This window comes from Podarcis tiliguerta (assembly GCF_965153285.1).
Source record: "Podarcis tiliguerta genome assembly, chromosome: 5".
Classification (NCBI taxonomy): Eukaryota; Metazoa; Chordata; class Lepidosauria; order Squamata; family Lacertidae; genus Podarcis; species Podarcis tiliguerta.
This window is the reverse complement of record NC_139538.1, coordinates 3,266,570-3,287,071: the sequence shown is the minus strand read 5'-3', so window position 1 is coordinate 3,287,071 and position 20,502 is coordinate 3,266,570. Positions and strand designations below refer to the sequence as shown.

General features: G+C 48.4%; 1 protein-coding gene across 2 annotated transcripts in view; it reads right to left on the bottom strand.

Annotated features, from left to right (window-relative positions):
- The window catches only part of MASP1 (MBL associated serine protease 1), a 117,864-nt gene that overhangs the window by 8,069 nt on the left and 89,293 nt on the right, over positions 1 to 20,502 (bottom strand). Inside the window, exons 11-12 of one of the 2 annotated variants that reach the window (XM_083442135.1) lie at positions 14,158 to 14,685; positions 1,992 to 2,126 (exon numbers count right to left, since the gene is read on the bottom strand). In XM_083442135.1, the coding sequence (XP_083298261.1) occupies positions 1,992 to 2,126; positions 14,158 to 14,685 (663 nt within the window). The remainder of the gene's footprint in view (positions 1 to 1,991; positions 2,127 to 14,157; positions 14,686 to 20,502) is intronic. The other variant, XM_083442133.1, reaches the window with a different exon arrangement.

The following is a 20,502-nucleotide window of genomic DNA, read 5'->3' as shown; positions in this document are numbered from 1 at the left end:
AAGATTCCCCGCTCTGGGATCCCACAGCTCATTCTCATCTGGTCTCCTCACTGGCCCAAATAGGACTAATTAATGTTTATTGGATGGATTTCCCTCTAAATTGATTTTTGAATTCTGAATTTATTGTTATCCACGTTTTATACGGTATTTTATGCTGTTTTTTGTTGCATCAATTAAGTGTTTTAAATTTGTTGTTAGCCGCACTGACCCCGGTTTTCTGAACCGGGAAGGGTGGGATATAAATAAAAAAATATTTATTTATTTGGTCACACAGTGATTGTGTGCACTTAGATATTCTGCTTCGCCCTGTCTGTTCCCCGAAAGGATGGTTCGTTGGGAACCCTTTCGGGTAAAAATGTGGCTAAAAACGAAGCTACTAAAGCAGTGATATCTTTGTCCCGATCTGCCAGGAGAAACCTCATTTGACTTCTTCTTGGAGTTCTAGGCTGGAAGTCCAACGTTTTGCTCTCGGGGATTATTTAACTGTGATTCCTGCACTGCACAAGGCTGGTCTGGATGATACCTGGAGTCACTATCTCCCGTACAGTTTCTCTGATTCTATGAATGCGAGTGTAGCATTTACATCATAAAATGGATGGATCATTGTTGTGTGATTCTATGATATTATGCCTGTTATGTACTGAAGTTCTCACCCTGGGCCAGCAGGGGGATACTGTAGATAGTTCAGGTCCACATATGCAAATAAGGGACTGAAAGTGATGTTCAGTGATTGGATAGTTACAGAAAGTTGTTACAGTTACGTTGTACTGGAGCTCTATATAAGCAGGCTGGCTGAACCCTTCAGTTCAGTTCTGTTCTGGCCTGTGAATAAACAAGAGCTGTTTGAAGAATCGCTGTGTTGTCTGATATGTTCACCCAGAACTTAACAATGCCCTCAATTCCTAGCCTGCCTCCTCCCAATGAAGAGGTAGGAAGTCTCAGACCTGGAAGCTGGTTTCTCAAGTGCTCTGGCGAAGTGGATATCCGCTCCACTTCATGGTGGACCGCGTGGCCACCCACTCCCCCCAGGGGTGGGGGATGAAGTCCCGCGTTACCCTGGGGATCTGCGGTTAGGCATTGTTTGACCTTGTGATGGGGGAGGGGAGGTGTGGCCATCACCTGCCCCTCCAAGCTTAAGGGTATTCCGTTAAAGGAATCTGGGGGCGTGGATCTTGTCCAAAGCCCGGGGTGGGGCTAGGGCCATGACACAACCACGATGGGAACACCTGGGGGAGCTCGAGTTGGTCTGCATCAAGGGGCTCCCCCTTCTGGTGGTTTACCCTTACCGGACTCCCTGCGCAACAGTCTGGTCCATTCAATGCCTAAGCCAATTACCGCTCACATTCTGTAATCAATAAAGCTGTGACCAAAATTTGCCCAATAACATAAACCTAATATCTGTGTCCTGGTGTGTTTTATTTTTCAACGAGGGGGTGGTTGCGGGGTCTAGACATGTGTTATGTACTGAGTTGAATAGGATCCAAAAGGCAGCAGTCTGATTGGTCCTAGAACAATAGGATTCAGATTGCAGCATCCTGATTGGTCCTAGAACAATAGGATTCAGAATGCAGCAGCCTGATTGGTCCTAGAACAATAGGATTCAGAATGCAGCAGTCTGATTGGTCCTAGAACAATAGGATTCAGAATGCAGCAGCCTGATTGGTCCTAGAACAATAGGATTCAGAATGCAGCAGCCTGATTGGTCCTAGAACAATAGGCTCCAGAATGCAGCAGTCTGATTGGTCCACAGAAGCCACCCAATCCAGCTCCAGGTGGAAGGGAATCCGCAACCTGATTGGCCCACAGGAGAATCCCGGAATTAGCCAGTCACGTGGGGCCCATTGTGTAAATAATGTATATAAAGCAGACATTCTGGGGGAACTTCCATTCCTCCTCACCACTATGAGCTGAATAAAGAGCGTGAAATCCACTCTCGACTCTGAGTATATTTCAACATGCAAGAGTGGATGCCCCCCCCCAGAGGTCCTTACCTAGGAGGGACCCCCCGCAGAACGGGCGCCCGTTCCTCTGCAGCATGGCGACCCACGGCGAGATCCCTCTCTGGGCATAGCGTCCGTTGGCGATTCGAGCTAACAAGCTCCTGGAGAACCTGGGTTTCCCACACACTGAAAGAGAAGGGAAAGGATGGACTTAGCGAGGAGGAGATCGTATCATCACAGATCTGCAGAGTTGGAAGGTCCAAGCCCTTGCAACTCACATCTTTCTGATCTGCTGGCAGCCACCCCATCCCTCTGAGACCCAACAAAGAGGGCAAGGGTGGGGGAGGACGGCTGAGGTTTAACCCTTGCACAGATGCAAGGAAGTGGAGACCATATTACCAGCTGGTACCTGGAGTTCCGGCTGGGCCGCTGTAATGAGAAATGGCTGCATACCTTAAAATAAATAAATAATTAAAATACCCTGGTGTTATCACACCTGATTCTCATCTCCTGATAATTCAGTGGCCAGTACCTCCCTTAAAAATCACAACCGGAATAGCAAGAGACAGAATGGAGTTGTAGACCTGGGAGATTGGGGTTCTAGTCTCCCTGCAGCCATTTGGGTGACCTTGGGTCAATCAATGCCTCTCAGCCTAGCCTACCGTGCACGGTTGTAGGCAGGAGAGAAAACCATGTACACCATCTTGAGCTTCTTGGAGAAAAGATGGGATAGAATTGCAATAAATACGTAAGTCCCAGTGCACTGACTTCTCTCTTCCTCCAAGGCTGGTTGGCAATGGATGCCTCTTGCTGTGATGAACGTTCCCATGATTTCCCAATTATTCCTCCCCCTCAACATTATTGGGGTGGGCTGCATAGCTGTCAACTTACAGATTTGAAAATAAGGGACCAGCAGCCTCGAAAATAAGGGATCAGCAGCCAAAATAAGGGATTTTCAGAGCACAGGTATGTTCAGCCTCTGAGCCCCTCTGAGCCAAAGGCAGAAAGCCCAGCCAGCAGCCAAACAAAGCCTCAAGCGGTGGTTCCCACAGCGCAGCAACCCGGCAAATGGGATGCAGCAAGGAAAACCACCGTCGCCTCTCCGCTGGGAAGCGCTGAGCAAAGGCGAGTCCCCAGGCAACGCGGCCGATTTGATCAGCACAAGACATGCAAGCTCCACCCCCCAGTTGTTCTTAGACTCCTTATTGGGCGAGCAACGCAGCCAAGCAACACAGCTGGAGCCTCCCTCCTCCCTGGCTGGCAGGAAGGGAGGGAGAGGAGCTGCTTCCTTTGAAACCCTGGAAATTTAAGGGACATCATCAATAAGGGACAGCAGCGGCACACGGCGTTGGGATAAGGGACTTTCCCACCAAATAAGGGACGGTTGACAGCTATGGTGGGGGGTTGTTGCTTCCAAGTCTCACCCTCCCCGCCCACCTGCAGAGCACCTGTGATCAACCGTCTTCTGTTTCCCACCCTCTTTCCCCCAAACTACATTTCTTTCTTAAGCGGGGTAATTTCTGGCATTTTGGTAGCCAACCAATCGCTTTAAGAAGGGAGAGGCAACATTTGGGCAGTCAAGTGTTCAAAACACAGAAGCAAGTGCAACCCAGAGTGGATCAGTAGCTCCTGGGGTGTCCCCTCTGGATGTTTCTGAAGGGCCGGTGAGGTAGGAATTCTGCAAAGCCCTAGTTTCGGTGGAGCCTAAGGGCTGAAAAACAGTGCTTGATAAGGTGCAAGGAGGGCTCTGCACGTACGGCAAAGACAGGGGTTGAGTAAGTGTTTTCAAAGACTGTGGTTGGATGAGAGATAGTAATAGTAATAGTAATAGTAATAGTAATAGTAATAGTAATATATATATAGTGGTGCCTCGCAAGACGAATGACTCAGAAGACGAAAAACTCGCAAGACGAAAGCGTTTTCCGTTTTCTGAGGTGCTTCACAAGACGGATTTCCCTATGGGCTTGCTTCGCAAGACGAAACATCTTGTGCCTTTTTTTAAAAAAACCACCAATGCATTGCTATGGGAAACCGTCAATACGCATTGGTGCTTCGCAAGACGAAAAAACTTGTAGAATGAAAAAACTCGCAGACCGAATTAATTTCGTCTTGCGGGGCACCACTGTATATATATATATATATATATATATATATATATATATATATATATGTATATATTTGCTTTCGTAGATTTTCACGGGTACAGGAATGCAGGTTTTGGTGTCCTCGGGTGTCTTCCCGTGTAAAAGTTGGGGTGTCTAGGCGACGTTTCGACGAGGTCTCACTCGTCATCTTCAGGCTGGTGCTTTCGGCTTCTTGTTACTGGAACAGAGCAGGATCTCAGTGTTTGAGTTCCTATAAATACTGTTGAGGAGGTGTGGTGTATAGCCTCCAATGTTCTGGGCAGAGAGGAGGTTCCCAGGCTAGTGTGCCTTTTCTTCTTTTGTTCCTTAATTACTTGAGGGATATCTTGAGTGATTTCTTGAGTGATTTCCTGAATCCCACTTAGGTGGGTCATTAGGTGTGGATTAGTTGCTAAAGCCTTCGTGTCTTGAACTCTTGAACTTTGTGAAGAGTTTTTCTGAGAAGATGGCTGTACTGCACTTGGTTGTGCTCTGGCTTGGCTTCGTGTATAGGGGCGAGCTGTGGTTTTGTGGCCTGTGCCAGCCAGATCTGTGTAGGGATTGCAGGGGGGTGCAGCATCCGGAGGTGCCACCTTGGTTTGGCTACTGGATGGTGTCTGTAATTTATCTGTGGAGAGGGTCTGGGTTTGGGTCTGGTGTGGTTGATTGGTGATGGCGTTCTGTGTGCCTCTGGATCTGGTGTCAGATTTTGTGGGGAGGGCTAATTTCCAGATGTCTGGCAAGCGGGATGTGTCGTCACGCTTGTTCATGTTGTGAGGGTGTTTCTCTATCTCGATGGCTTCCATGATTATTCTCTTGTGGTGATGTTCCATGTTAAAGAGCAATTTGGAATCTGCAAAATTAATTTCGTGTCCTGTTTCTTTCATGTGTTGGAAAAGAGAGGAAGTTTTTTCTTCTTTTTTGACGGCATTCTTGTGTTCTGCGATCCGTGCATTTATTCGTCTGTTTGTTTGTCCAATGTACGTGGCTGGGCAGACTTTGCAGGGTATTTCATAGACCCCTTGGTTTTCCAACTGAATTTTATCCTTGGGGTTTTTGAGGATATTGGCTATTTTTTGGTTGGTGCAAAAGGCTGTTTTGATATTGTGTTTATGGAGGATTTTGCTAATTTTATCTGTAGTGCCCTTGATATAAGGAAGGAGGGCTATGCCATTGTTTTCTTCTGTGTCTTGGTTTTTGGGGGGTGTTTCTTTTTGGATTAGCTTCGTAACCCTATTTTGCTGGTATCCATTGGCAATTAACACATTTGAGAGATTCTGTAACTCAGTTGTCAAGTGGTCTTCGTCAGCCAGGCGTTTGGTTCTGGAGATGAGAGTCTTGGCTACGGAGTTTATTTGTGCAGGGTGGTGGTGTGATTGTGCATGTAAGTAGCGGTTGGTGTGTGTTTTTTTCCGGTAGATAGTGTGTCCTAGGGAGCCATCAGGTTTTTTGTAGATTAGGACGTCAAGGAAGGGAAGTTGGTTGTTGGCTTCTATTTCCATAGTGAATTGTATTTTGGGGTGTAGGCTGTTGAGATGTGTGAGGAAGCTATCCAGTTTTTCCTTCCCGTGTGGCCAAATTACAAAGGTGTCGTCAACATATCTGAGCCAAAGTTTGGGTTTGTGTTCTGACTTGTCTAAAGCATTGGTTTCAAAGTGTTCCATGTACAGGTTAGCGATGACCGGTGAGAGGGGTGATCCCATAGGTGCTCCTTCTATCTGTTTGTATCTTTGTCCATTGTGGATGAAGTACGTGTTGGTTAGGCAGTGGTTGGTCAGGTCCAAGATGTATTCGGGGGGATTGTATTTGTTTTGAATGGCTGTCAAGGCTTCATTAATGGGCACTTGTGTGAAGAGAGATACAACATCGAAGCTCACAAGTAGGTCATTGGGTTGTAGGTTTTGCTTCTTTATTGTTTCTATGAACTGGAAGGAGTTTGGAACGTGTGAAGAGATGGATTCTGCATAGGGCTGAAGTTGCTTGGCGAGAAATTTAGCGAGATTTTGTAGAGGTGAGCCTATGGAGCTGACTATTGGTCTGAGTGGTGTTCCTTCTTTGTGTATCTTGGGGAGGCCGTAGAGTTTGGGGCATCTGGATGATTTTTCTCTGGGGATGATTCTTAGCTGGATTTCTTCACTGATAGGAGAGGTTTTTATTTTGGATTTGGTGGTTTTTTCCAGATAGGTGGTGGGATCTGTTTTTATAGGTTGGTAGGTAGGGTCTTGGAGTAGATTTGATAGTTTTGCTTGGTAGTCCGATGTGTTCATCACAACAGTGGCATTACCTTTGTCTGCTGGGAGAATGATTATGTTGTTGTCTTTCCTCAGGTTGGTGAGTGCTTTCTGTTCTTCTTTGTGTAAATTGCTTCTGGGTGGTTTGCTGGAGCAGAGGATGTTGGTGACTTCAAGTCTGATTTTATTGGCTTCATCTGGATTGATTTTGGTTAGGCTAGCTTCGACTCCGCATATGATGTTTTCCGTGGGGATGCGTCTCGGGGCGACTGCAAAGTTGAAACCTTTGGAGAGTACTTTGGTTTCAGTTGAGGTGAGGATCCTGTCTGATATGTTATGTACTGTTTGTTTCATGGGTTGTTGTGGAGGGTGGCTGGGCTTCTGGCGTTTCTCTAGTTTGTGGAGTTTGTTGGTGTGTGTGTCTGTCTTGTGTGAGGTCTCCGTTTCAGCTCTCCAGACGGCTAGTTGTTTGCATTTGTCCCAGAGTGCAGGGTGGATTTTGTTACAGAGTTTGAGGTGAAGAGTGAGTAGATCTATGTTGGTTTGGTTTAGTAGGTATCTTTTCTTGTGTAGTTCGTTTCTGATTAGAGATAGTTCAGTTCGTTTCAGGATCCTTTCGGTAGCTGGGGTTTTAGAGTGGAATTTAAGTTGGAAGCATGTGGGAATTAAGTTGTTGTCTCGGCAGTTGCGTAGGAACAAGATCCAGATCCAGACACCAGATCCAGAGGCACACAGAACGCCATCACCAATCAACCACACCAGACCCAAACCCAGACCCTCTCCACAGATAAATTACAGACACCATCCAGTAGCCAAACCAAGGTGGCACCTCCGGATGCTGCACCCCCCTGCAATCCCTACACAGATCTGGCTGGCACAGGCCACAAAACCACAGCTCGCCCCTATACACGAAGCCAAGCCAGAGCACAACCAAGTGCAGTACAGCCATCTTCTCAGAAAAACTCTTCACAAAGTTCAAGAGTTCAAGACACGAAGGCTTTAGCAACTAATCCACACCTAATGACCCACCTAAGTGGGATTCAGGAAATCACTCAAGAAATCACTCAAGATATCCCTCAAGTAATTAAGGAACAAAAGAAGAAAAGGCACACTAGCCTGGGAACCTCCTCTCTGCCCAGAACATTGGAGGCTATACACCACACCTCCTCAACAGTATTTATAGGAACTCAAACACTGAGATCCTGCTCTGTTCCAGTAACAAGAAGCCGAAAGCACCAGCCTGAAGATGACGAGTGAGACCTCGTCGAAACGTCGCCTAGACACCCCAACTTTTACACGGGAAGACACCCGAGGACACCAAAACCTGCATATGTATATATATATACACACATACACACACACACACCGCCCTTCCCGGTTCAAAAACTGGGCTCAGGGCAGCTAACAGCAAATTCAAAACACTTAATTATGAAAGCAGCATAAAATACAGTATAAAAACATGAATAACAATTCAAAAATCAGTTAGATAATTCCCAGGGCTAGCTGGCTGAATTGGTCCTACTTGGGCCAGCGAGGAGGTCAGGGGAGAATTAGCTTTGGGGTCTCAGAGCGGGTGATCTTCATAAAAGGGGAGGGGGAGGGAAGAGAAGGGAAGGGAAATAAAAGATCAGGCTGAATTCAAATTAAAGGCCAGGCGGAATAGCTGTCTTACAGGCCCAACGGAAGGAGGTTGAATCCTGCAGGGCCCTGGTCTCATGGAACAGAGCATTCCACCAGGTCGGAGCCATCACTGAGAAGGCCCTGGCCCTGGTGGAGGATAATCTGACTTCCTTAGGGCCCCAGGACCTCTAAACTATGGTAATTCATGGACCTTAAGGTCCTCTGCGGGGCAGACCAGGAGAGGTGGTCCCGTAAATACGAGGGCCCTAAACCACAAAGGGCTTTAAAGGTCAAGACCATAGTAGGGGAGTAGAGGACACAATTTTTTCCCTATATAGGGTGTGTGTAAACGCAATGCTCTCAGAGATTCTTTCGGACTCTTTTGTCCTCTTTTGTCCTGTAATGCATTGCTGATGGGAATCTGGTTTCAGGCTTCGTATTGAACCCCCAAAGGGAGTTTCTCCCATATCCTGTCACGTGTGGGGATGGTGAGGGGGGTGAGACAATTTCGTGCGCTGTTGGGAGTGCCAGACTGGTTCTGCTGTTGAGACCAGTGCTGGATTTACGTATAAGATAAACAAGCTGTAGCTTAGGGCCCCTCTCACTTGGGGGCCCTCAAAAAATTTAAAGGAAAGAAAACCTGGATATACATTTCCAAAATATAAGATAAAAAACAAACAAAATAAAACCTACATACAGCAACAGTGTTTTGTGTTGTGTAGGCTCCTATTTTAAGAGAAGACTCCCTGGAAAAGACCCTGATGTTGGGAAAGAGGGAGGGCACAAGGAGAAGGGGATGACAGAGGACGAGATGGTGGGACAGTGTTCTCGAAGCCACCAGCATGAGTTTGACCAAACTGCGGGAGGCAGTGGAAGACAGGAGTGCCTGGTGTGCTCTGGTCCAGGGGGTCACGAAGAGGCGGACACGACTAAATGACTAAACAACAACAACAGGCTCCTATTTTGTTATGTGCAAATGGCTTTAGATACCTATTAGGTCCATAAATTACCATATAGCATATATTCAACACAAAAAACAGGGACAATATGTTGTTGACAAAGGACAGCTGGACATATAAAGGGCCCCATTACCTTCAGGAGCTTAGGTAAAGGTAATGGGACCCCTGACCATTAGGTCCAGTCATGGCCGCCGACTCTGGGGTTACAGTGCTCATCTCGCTTTATTGGTCGAGGGAGCTGGCATACAGCTTATGGGTCATGTGGCCAGCATGACTAAGCCGCTTCTGGAGAACTAGAGCAGCGCATGGAAATGCCGTTTACCTTCCCACCAGAGCGGTACCTATTTATCTACTTGCACTTTGACGTGCTTTCGAACGGCTAGGTTGGCAGGAGCAAGGACTGAGCAACGGGAGCTCACCCCGTTGCGGGGATTCAAACCGCCGACCTTCAGATCGGCAAGTCCTAGGCTCTGTGGTTTAACCCACAGCGCCACCCGCGTACCTCTTCAGGAGCTTAGGGCCTCATCCAATCTAAATCCGGCCCTGGGTGACGCTGACCAGCCCCAGCCTCAACATGGGAGACAGTAGGGTGTAATGGTTAGAGTGTCGGACTCGGACCTGGATTCAAGTTACAAGAAAGGAGATTATGACTAAACATCAGGAAGAACTTTCTGATAGTAAGAGCCACTCAGCAGTGGAATGGACTCCCTTGGGAAATTATGGGTGGTCACCTGTCATGGATGCTTTAGTTAAAATGGAGCTCCCTTCCAGCTCTACAATTTTATGATTCTATGAAAACTCCATGCATTGCTCAGTGGTGCAACACACTGATTTCTGAAATGAAGTGCCCTGAATAGAATTCTCGATTTGCAGAGTTTGGTATGTGGTACAATAACTTTATTCTCTTTCCTGCTAAGGAATGTAATACAAAATAGTAAAAATGCTACAAAACAGAATACAAAACCCATAGCAAACAGTGTAACATCTCTTAAATATGTAACAGAGCCAATAATGTTTTTCTAAGCATGTATTATAGTAACATAAAACATGTTTCTTTGCATTTTTTTCAGTGTTTCCTCATTGCTTCCACACAGTAGTTCCCTATGGACTTGGTGAAACTTACATACCCAAGGTTTTTGCAGCATCCATATGACATCCTCTTCCCAAAATGCCACCCTGTAATCTGGATTTACCATGTACACAGAAAATAATAATAATAATAATAATAATAATAATAATAATAATAATTGTACCCCGTCCATCTGACTGGGTTGCCCCAGCCACTCTGGGCAGCTTCCAACAAATATAAAAGCATAATACAACATCAAACATTAAAAACTTCCCTATCCGGGAGTAAAACACACCATGGAAATGAGACATCTGGAGTAAATGGTGCGTTTTGGTGAGGGTAACGTCATGTAAACCCTTCACAAAACTTTCGTGCGGAAAAAGTTGCATCTCTACACCATGCATTCAAAGCACTCTTCCCAACAGTGAGCCAACAGTGTGACGCGGCAGCTAAAAAAGCCAATGCAATTCTGGGCTGCATCAATAGGAGTATAGCATCTAGATCAAGGGAAGTAATAGTGCCACTGTATTCTGCTCTGCTCAGACCTCACCTGGAGTACTGTGTCCAGTTCTGGGCACCGCAGTTCAAGAAGGACACTGACAAACTGGAACGTGTCCAGAGGAGGGCAACCAAAATGGTCAAAGGCCTGGAAACGATGCCTTATGAGGAACGGCTAAGGGAGCTGGGCATGTTTAGCCTGGAGAAGAGGAGGTTAAGGGGTGATATGATAGCCATGTTCAAACATATAAAAGGATGTCACATAGAGGAGGGAGAAAGGTTGTTTTCTGCTGCTCCAGAGAAGCGGACACGGAGCAATGGATCCAAACTACAAGAAAGAAGATTCCACCTAAACATTAGGAAGAACTTCCCGGCAGTAAGAGCTGTTCGACAGTGGAATTTGCTGCCAAGGAGTGTGGTGGAGTCTCCTTCTTTGGAGGTCTTTAAGCAGAGGCTTGACAACCATATGTCAGGAGTGCTCTGATGGTGTTTCCTGCTTGTGGTCTCTTCCAACTCTATGATTCTATGATTTAATGATCCCGTGAACTGTAGTTTGCTAAGGGTGCTGGGAATTGTAGTTTTGTGAGGGGTAAACTATGATTCCCCGCATTCCTTCCTTGCTCTACAAATGTGCTTTACACGTAAGGTGCATACGCACCTTCAGTGAAGTGCCACTACGGTGGTACCTCGGGTTAAGTACTTAATTCGTTCCAGAGGTCCGTTTTTAACCTGAAACCGTTTTTAACCTGAGGTACCACTTTAGCTAATGGGGCCTCCCACCGTCGCTGTGCGATTTCTGTTCTCATCCTGAAGCAAAGTTCTTAACCCGAGGTACTATTTCTGGGTTAGCGGAGTCTGTAACCTGAAGCATATGTAACCCGAGGTACCACTGTACTCAGGCAAGTTCCTGATGGATGACTGAGTAGTTTGGCCTGGTTTTACTTTTTACTAAAACAAATTTTATCAGTCTAAGGAGTGTTTTCAAATTAGGAAAAGACCTTTGACCTTAAAATGCTGAGAAAACCCCAGCGATCCAAAACCATGATGGGTACCATCTTTCATTGGACTGATTTTTCACATTGGGAAGCTTTTGAACATATTCAAATTTGCAGTCCCGAATTAAAGCATTGCAGCTGCCTCCTGCTAGAATGCCCAAGCAGGTGTCCCCTCCTTTCGTTAAAGATGCTCACCTGGCTTGAAGGCTAAGAAAAGCCTTTGCCAACCTGGTGCCCGCAGGATGTTTTGGACTATGACCCCCATCAGCTTCATCTAGCACAGCTGTTGCTGCCCAGAACATCTGGAGAAGCAACAAGTTGCTCAAGGCTGGCTTTGAGCATTAAAAACAAGAACTGACCCCCTAAAAATTGCTCCCTCCCCAGCCGGAATTAAGATTGCCGGGAGAAATATCAACAACCTCAGATATGCAGATGACACAACCTTGATGGCAGAAAGTGAGGAGGAATTAAAGAACCTTTTAATGAGGGTGAAAGAGTAGAGGGCAAAATATTGTCTGAAGCTCAACATCAAAAAACCTAAGATCATGGCCACTGGTCCCATCACCTCCTGGCAAATAGAAGGGGAAGAAATGGAGGCAGTGAGAGATTTTACTTTCTTGGGCTCCATTATCACTGCAGATGGTGACAGCAGCCACGAAATTAAAAGACGCCTGCTTCTTGGGAGAAAAGCAATGACCAACCTAGACAGCATCTTAAAAAGCAGAGACATCACCTTGCCAACAAAGGTCCGTATAGTTAAAGCTATGGTTTTCCCAGTAGTGATGTATGGAAGTGAGAGCTGGACCATAAAGAAGGCTGATTGCCAAAGAAGGGATGCTTTTGAATTATGGTGCTGGAGGAGACTCTTGAGAGTCCCATGGATTGCAAGAAGATCAAACCGATCCATTCTGAAGGAAATCAGCCCTGAGTGCTCACTGGAAGGACAGATCCTGAAGCTGAGGCTCCAGTACTTTGGCCACCTCATGAGAAGAGAAGACTCCCTGGAAAAGACCCTGATGTTGGGAAAGATGGAGGGCACAAGGAGAAGGGGACGACAGAGGGCGAGATGGTTGGACAGTGCTCTTGAAGCTATGAAAATGAGTTTGACCAAACTGCGGGAGGCAGTGGAAGACAGGAGTGACTGGCGTGCTCTGGTCCAGGGGGTCACGAAGAGTCAGATACAACTAAACGACAACAACAACAAACAAACTTGGCCCTCCAGATGTTTTTGGCCTACAACTCCCATGATCCCTAGCTAGCAGGATCAGTGGTCAGGGATGATGGGAATTGTAGTCTCAAAACACTTGGAGGGCTGAGTTTGAGGAAGCCTGCCCTAAAACATGAAGCAGTTTTAATCGAGGGCCGAAGGGTGAGATCCAATGCCATCTTTTCCCTCTAAAAGGGACAAAGGCGAATTTCTTCTTCCGATCCCATGATTTTGAAATACATTTCTCTTGGGCACAAGGGATGGGACAGGGTGGGCGAGGCAGCATCAACGTGACAGTGAATCCAGAATACAAGGAAATTATGCAGAAACGAGTGATATGGAATATGGAATTCGCCAAATTCCCACAAATCGCTTTCAAACATTCCAGACCGAATTTTGCAAGCCTTGGATTTCAAAGAAATCTGCAATGTTTCAGAGGATGTCTGACTGTGAAGCCTGAATTTATGGATACAGGAAATCCCATCACTATCACAGAGCTGGAGTTTGGGGCCAGATTCAAAGGACACAAACCCTGCAATTCAATGTTTTAAACGTTCAAGGGGAGGGATTCACGATAAAGTCATACTTTTTAAAGAAAGAAATGCAGAAATTGACCACTAGAGGGGGCTTCCCTTTCTCTGAGCCACACAATTAAGCAACATACTGGCCACCAGACAAAGTCGACTACTTAGAGGTTGCATTTAAATGGTAACTTCATGGGCTTTTAATTCCACGCTTTCGTGTTAAACTGGAAGTGGGGGAAACTGTGCATTTTGCAGGGTGGGAAAGGAGACTCAGGGACAGGCCAGATTATTATCTCCCGTGCCCCCCCCCAGGGGGGCAAAGTTTGTCTGGTTGATGAGGATGTCTACCTGTCAATCGCCAGACATCACATTGACATCAGGCAACACTTTTTTGGGGGGAATCAAACAGTGATCTGGAATTGGTTCCCTTTTGGACATGTTGAGTTCGTTCTCTTGGAAAATGTGATATTTGTTTGACAGGAGCGCTGCTTAGAGGAATGGTCCCGATTCCTTCCAATTAATAACAACTCTACACATTTTCTCTCTCTCTCTCTCTCTCTCTCTCTCTCTCTCTCTCTCTGTGTGTGTGTTTGTGGGAAACAACAACTGACGGCCTATAAAGGCTCTCAAAAGGTTCATCTGTTCCTCTCGACCCCCCTGAATGTCCACCCGGTCTTCTCCTGAAGCCAGTCCACATAGTTGGAGACCTTGGTGTAAACCCCGTAGACTTGCTTGCTCCCACACTCTTCAGGGCCTCCCCACGAGACCAGTCCTTGGGCCACCCATCTTCGGCTCTCCAGGTCTTGGATGACGAAGGCTCCCCCGCTGTCCCCAAGGCAAGTGTCTTTCCCCCCTTCGTAATAGCCGGCACAGAACATGTTCTCAGTGACGCTGTAGTTCCCCGACCGAGATTCATAGCTCATCTTGCACTCGGCGTGCAGGACCACTGGTAGTTTGACATACTGGAGAACGTCAGAGAGGGTCCTCATGCCGGAGCTGATGACCTCGTCCACGGTGATGTTGGGGTTGGAGATGCCCCAGCCAGCCACCAGGCCCAACGTGTTGGGTTGAGGTCCTTCTAACTCGTGTTCGTACTGCGGGAGGCAGATGGGCATGACGTGGGGTCCCAGTGTCACCTTCTCCTTCAGCTTCACCAAGGCAATGTCGTGGTTGTAGTTCTGGATGTCAAAGGCCTCGTGGAGGACGATCTTCTCCACCGTCCGGTTGACGGCGTCCACCTTGTTCCTCACGTCGTGAAGGCCCAGGTAGATGGTGACGTGCTCTTTGGAGACGGGGATGATGGTGTTGTCCCGGCGCTGGGAGCGGAGGACGTGGGCCGCGGTCAGTACCCACGACTCAGAGAGCAGGGCCCCGCTGCCAAACCACCTGTCATTCGGCACTCGGGACGTGTCCTCCACCACGATCAGGGCTTGCCAAGGGAAAAACCCGGGCTCTGCGTTTCGCCCGCCGATGATGCGCTTGATCAGGGTGGGCAGCGACCGCGTCGGCCGCCCACAAACTGGGGAAAGAAAACAACAGAGCAGATGGTTAGACGACCAGGGCTGGATCCGTCACCAAAAAGTAGCCAAACTGTGACTCCAAGTAGATTATGCCAGGATTCCCCATTGGGGGGCAGCAGAAATGTTCCTGCCTTGCTTCCAACTTTTGTTTCCTATATTAAGTCCTACAGGGCTACTCTGTGTAAAGGTGCGCTGGATCGTTTGTCATTTTAGAGCTGGGCAGCATTCTGGTGTATCAATTCAAACAATTGAAATTTCAAATTGACCAGCAGAGTTTTAAATTATGAAATTACAAATTTTCAGTCCCGAGGCTCTGAATTTAACATGCCAAGAGCTCCTCTCAATGGACCATGCCAAGATTATATACACATGGAAATCCATCAAATGTCACTGGCAAAACGCTAGGGCTTCATACAGTATATCTGATATATATATATGTTGGTAATTCCTGAAATTAGAACCTCAATTGCTGCTGGACACCTGCATCTATGTTCTATGGCCTATGTCTATGTCTCAGTGGTAGAGCACACATTTTGCATGCCCCCCATGGAATCCTGGGACCTGTAGTCTGTTGTGGATGCTGAGAGTTGTTAGATTGAGGTTGAATCCTGACAAGACAGAAGTACTGTTCTTGGGGGACAGGAGGTGGGTGGGTGTGGAGGACTCCCTGGTCCTGAATGGGGCAATGGGGCAACTGTGCCCCTGAAGGACCAGGTGCGCAGCCTGGGAGTCATTCTGGACTCACAGCTGTCCATGGAGGCACAGGTCAATTCTGTGTCCAGGGCAGCCGTCTACCAGCTCCATCTGGTATGAAGGATGAGACCCTATCTGCCCGTGGATTGCCTTGCCAGGGTGGTGCATGCTCTGGTTATCTCTCACTTGGACTACTGCAATGTGCTCTATGTGGGGTTACCTTTGAAGGTGACTCAAAAACTGCAATTAATCCAGAATGCGGCAGCTAGACTGGTGACTGGGAGAGGCTGCCGAGACCACATAATCACCGGTCTCCCAGTACGTTTCCCGAGCACAATTCAAAGTGTTGGTGCTGACCTTTAAAGCCCTAAACGGCCTCGGTCCAGTATATCTGAAGGAGCATCTCTACCCCCATCATTCTACCTGGACACTGAGGTCCAGCTCCGAGGGCCTTCTGGCGGTTCCCTCACTGCAAGAAGCCAAGTTACAGGGAACCAGGCAGAGGGCCTTCTCGGCGGTGGCGCCCGCCCTGTGGAATGCCCCCCCTTCAGGTGTGAAGGAAATAAGCAGCTATCTTGTCTTTAAAAGACATCTGAAGGCAGCCCTGTTTAGGGAAGTTTTTGATATTTAATGCTGTATTGTTTTTAACACTCGATTGGAAGCCGCCCAGAGTGGCTGGGGAAACTCAGCCAGATGGGCGGGGTATAAATAAATGATGATGATGATGCTGCTGCTGCTGCTGCTGGAAGGGACCCTGAGGGTCACCCCTACAATACAGGAATCTCAACTAGAGTTGTGTTCGAATCCTGCTCGTGGGGTCCCCTTCATCCTGACCCAGCAGGATCTTCATACCTAGCTCTGTGGCGGGGAATGGGGGCATCCTAACAACTCAGTTGTTTTCTGCTGCTCCAGAGAAGTGGACATGGAGCAATGGATCCAAACTACAAGAAAGAAGATTCCACCTAAACATTAGGAAGAACTTCCTGACAGTAAGAGCTGTTCGACAGTGGAATTTGCTGCCAAGGAGTGTGGTGGAGTCTCCTTCTTTGGAGGTCTTTAAGCAGAGGCTTGACAACCATATGTCAGGAGTGCTCTGATGGTGTTTCCTGCTTGGCAGGGGGTTGGACTCGATGGCCCTTGTGGCCTCTTCCAACTCTATGATTCTATGATTCTATGATTCTATGAACTCTCAGCTCCTTTAACAAACTGCAGTTCCCAGGATTCTCGACCAACTCAGAGAATCACAGGATTGTCGGGGACCCAAAGGGCCGTCCTGCCCAACTGCCTGCAATGTTTAAAGCGGTACGATGCACCTTTAAATGCAGATATGTACAGAAGCTTCCCTCAAGGAGACCCATGGCATAATCTACAGGCAATGATGCCCTCGCACACCCTGGTGCTGTCCATCATTGCACCCTCAGAGATCCGGAATACCTTTGCGGGATAGGAAAGCAAGTGGCTGATCTCCCCACCAGCATGCACGGTGAAGGGAGGCAGCCAGCTGTACCAGTCTCTAGCCAGCCAGGACAAGTTGCCCGCTCTCCGGAGGTGTCCAGGACTGGCAACGAAACAGAAGGCAGGCCGGTCGGGCGGATCTCGCCAGCGTCTCTTGGGAAAGGAGGAGGAAGGGTTCTTTTGGAGCGCCAACACCTTCCGGGATTTCGATGGAGGCCGGTGTGGTCGGCGGGCCAGAGGGCCAGGCGTCATCCCCACATCATACCATGCATAGCCTGAGAGAGCAAGCCAGATCTCTGATTCGCCTGGCACTGCCCATATCTGCCAGGACCAGGAGCCCAACTGGCAAGGCATGCCGCACTGATTCAGCCCACATGCTGGGTGGGAGGAAGGCATCAGATAGTCCTGAAATGGGGCATTTGGGGAAGTGGGATGTGGAGTTTGGCTGGTCCAGTGCAAGAGTGGGCATGGGCAAGTGTACCGTATTTCTCGCTCCATAAGACGCACTTTTCCCCTCCTAAAAAGTAAGGGGAAATGTATGTACGTCTTATGGAGCGAATGCAGGGGGGAGGCAGGCAGGAAAAGCCCCCAAGAGCCGCACACAAGCTCCGCGTGGCTCTCGTGGGCTTTTCCCCAGGAGGGAGAAGGGACTGACGTGGCTAGTCAGCCCCTTCTCCCTCCTCGTAGAAAAGCCCGCAGGAGCCGCGCACTCTTTAAAGGGTGCGCAGCTCCTGTGGGCTTTTGCTGGAGGTGGGGGGATTGCCATAGCCGCTCGCAGCCTCTCCCGGCTAGAGAGGTTGCGTGCGGCTAAAGAGGAAGCCAAGACAGCCAGTGGGATGGATCCTGCTCGCTGTCTTGGCTTCTTTGCTCTTTGGGGCTGGGGGAAAAATAATAATTCCCCACCTTGATTTCCCCCTCTAAAAAGTAAAAGGTAAAGGTACCCCTGCCCGTACGGGCCAGTCTTGCCAGACTCTAGGGTTGTGCGCCCATCTCACTTAAGAGGCCGGGGGCCAGCGCTGTCCGGAGACACTTCCGGGTCACGTGGCCAGCGTGACATCGCTGCTCTGGCGAGCCAGCGCAACACACGGAACACCGTTTACCTTCCCGCTAGTAAGCGGTCCCTATTTATCTACTTGCACCCGGGAGTGCTTTCGAACTGCTAGGTTGGCAGGCGCTGGGACCGAGCGACGGGAGCGCACCCCGCTGCGGGGATTCGAACTGCCGACCTTTCGATCGGCAAGCTCTAGGCGCTGAGGCTTTTACCCACAGCACCACCCGCGTCCTGTCCTCTAAAAAGTAGGTGCGCCTTATGGTCCGGTGCGCCTTATGGAGCGAAAAATACAGTAATTTTCTCTGCTCCCCTCTTCTGCCGTGGCTGGAACAATTGGTAGGGTTGTGGATGTGGAGGTGGCTACACCCCTCCCGCTGGCTGCCTACCAGGGTTTGGGATTGCCCATTAAGTACCCAAGCATAGCGGAATCCCATATTTGGGCATTACAACAGTGTCAAGAAATCATAGGTTCTGTGAGACTCTAGTTACATAAATGAGTGCAAACGACAAGCGCTGAATTTCTCAAGCGAAAGCTAAACTTGGATGGCAATCGACAAGCTGCCTCAGTTAACCGGAAAAAACCCCACCCATAGATCCCACTCTGAAAGCAGCATACACTGCAACACTTTAGCAAAACCCGAGCAGTGTGAAGAGCTTGATCTGGAGCTTTGTCTGTTGCAAAGGCTTGCACATCAAGGGGCGAAACTGTCAAGTGAGATCAACACAATGAGTTCTTTGTTCACTCAGGGCAGCTGCAGAACGGAAAAACACTTCACCTGTGAAATATCTGCTTGTCTTGCAACTGTGAAAGGCACAGGTGCCCAGCCAGAATAAACCACTGGTTATGCTAGATGAAAATCAAAATAAACGTTTGCACGGAGACAAAAATCAGCTCATTTTGAAGAATGTGGTGCACGGCCAGCAGAGATCTCTGCACGTCCCAAGGTAGGACACCCTCATAGCAGAATTGTCCAATCTCTCCCCCTTCATCCACCCTTCCACACCCTTTGGAACCAGCAACACAAGGACATCATCTGGCAGCCTTCCTACTTTAATTTACATCGCGCTGGAGTTAACTGAACAGCAGCCAAGAGTACTGAAATGCATTAAGTATGTGTTTATTTGTTTTGCTTAACTGTCAGTAGGCAAAATTAGGGCTCTGCTAAAATGGAAACTGATTAAAGGGTTGGCAAGGACGGAGAAAGCTTGACGGAAGGAGCTCTGCTAAAATGGCAGAGTCAGGGAAATTAATTAGAACATTGCCCCTCTATGCTCTTCATCAAGGACCGCCGGCCGTTTTTAGGCCTGGGAGCACATGTGGCTTCTTGAGTGAGAGCCATGGGTGTTGCCGCCACTCTTTCTGCTCACTTTCCTCCCCCCCCCCGCACCCAAGATCATTCCCCCACCCAAGACACAGAAAGCATGGCAGTGCACCCACAAAGAGTTCACTTTCCCAAGATATTTGGCAAAAGCTGGATGCAGTAGGATTCACCTGAGCCTTGAAAGGCATCTAGAGCAGAAAGAGGAAGTGTAGGAAACTGCCACTCATCCAACTTCCAGCTCTATGGGCCTTTCAAGAGAGAAAAAGGTACCGTATTTTTCCGTGCACAACACGCCCCCTGTGTATAAGACGACCCCTGTTTTTTGAGACCCCAAATTAAGGAAATGGGGGGAGATTGTCCAGAGTTGTTAAGCTTTCTTTAGGGGAGCGGGATTGCTGACAATCGCTCACCCGCCTGACCACCGGTGCCAATCGCATGCATTGCCAGAGACACCAATATCGTCTGCCCACTCGCTGCCAGCAGCCACCAATCACCTGCCCAATCGCCGCAGACAATCTGCTGCTCGCGGCTGCCACCAAGCGCCTGCAAATTGGCACCAGCCACATGGGTTTTCGCCTACCTCGTAGCAAACCGTCACAACTTTCTTGGTATTGGCTGTTAGGCATTGGTATTGGTGTTGTTATGTAGATGGAAGGGGGGAAGGAAGCGCCATCACCTGCCCCCCCATATTGAAGGGTAGTCCGGTAAAGGATTCCAGGGGGCGTGGCCCTGTCCAAAGCCTATGGAGGTGAGGGCCTAAGCCATGCCCCCGAGCGGTGACCCCAGGGGAGCTCCTAGTTGATGTGCATCAGCAGGACTCCCCCTACTGGTGGTTAACCCTTCCCGGACTTCTAGCAGAAAGGCTGAAGTTGGATATCGTCTGTTAGGACCAATGCCTAAGCCAATACCGCTCATCACCGGTAACCAATAAAGTTGTGGCCATATTTAGCCCATTAACCTTAAATATCTGTGTCATGTGTCTTTATTTCCACTGGGGGAGGTGGGAACTCGCCACGCGACTGCTTTCGCCACCTCATGGCCAAATGTGTAGTGTGTCTCTGTGTGCAGTTTAAAGGCTTCGTGGGCATCAGGGTAAGACCTCAAAGGGATTACCTGGCTGGGGGTGGGGGATGTGCTAAGAGGCGAGGGGGCTGCAGGGGGGCACTGGAGGTGTCAATGACTACCAGATTTTGAAAAGCCAGTATCACTGGATAAAGCTCATCATTTTTGTTGAATTACATCAGCTAAGTAGTTATAACTGGATTATGAATAAATGTGAAATTAATTCTGCCTTT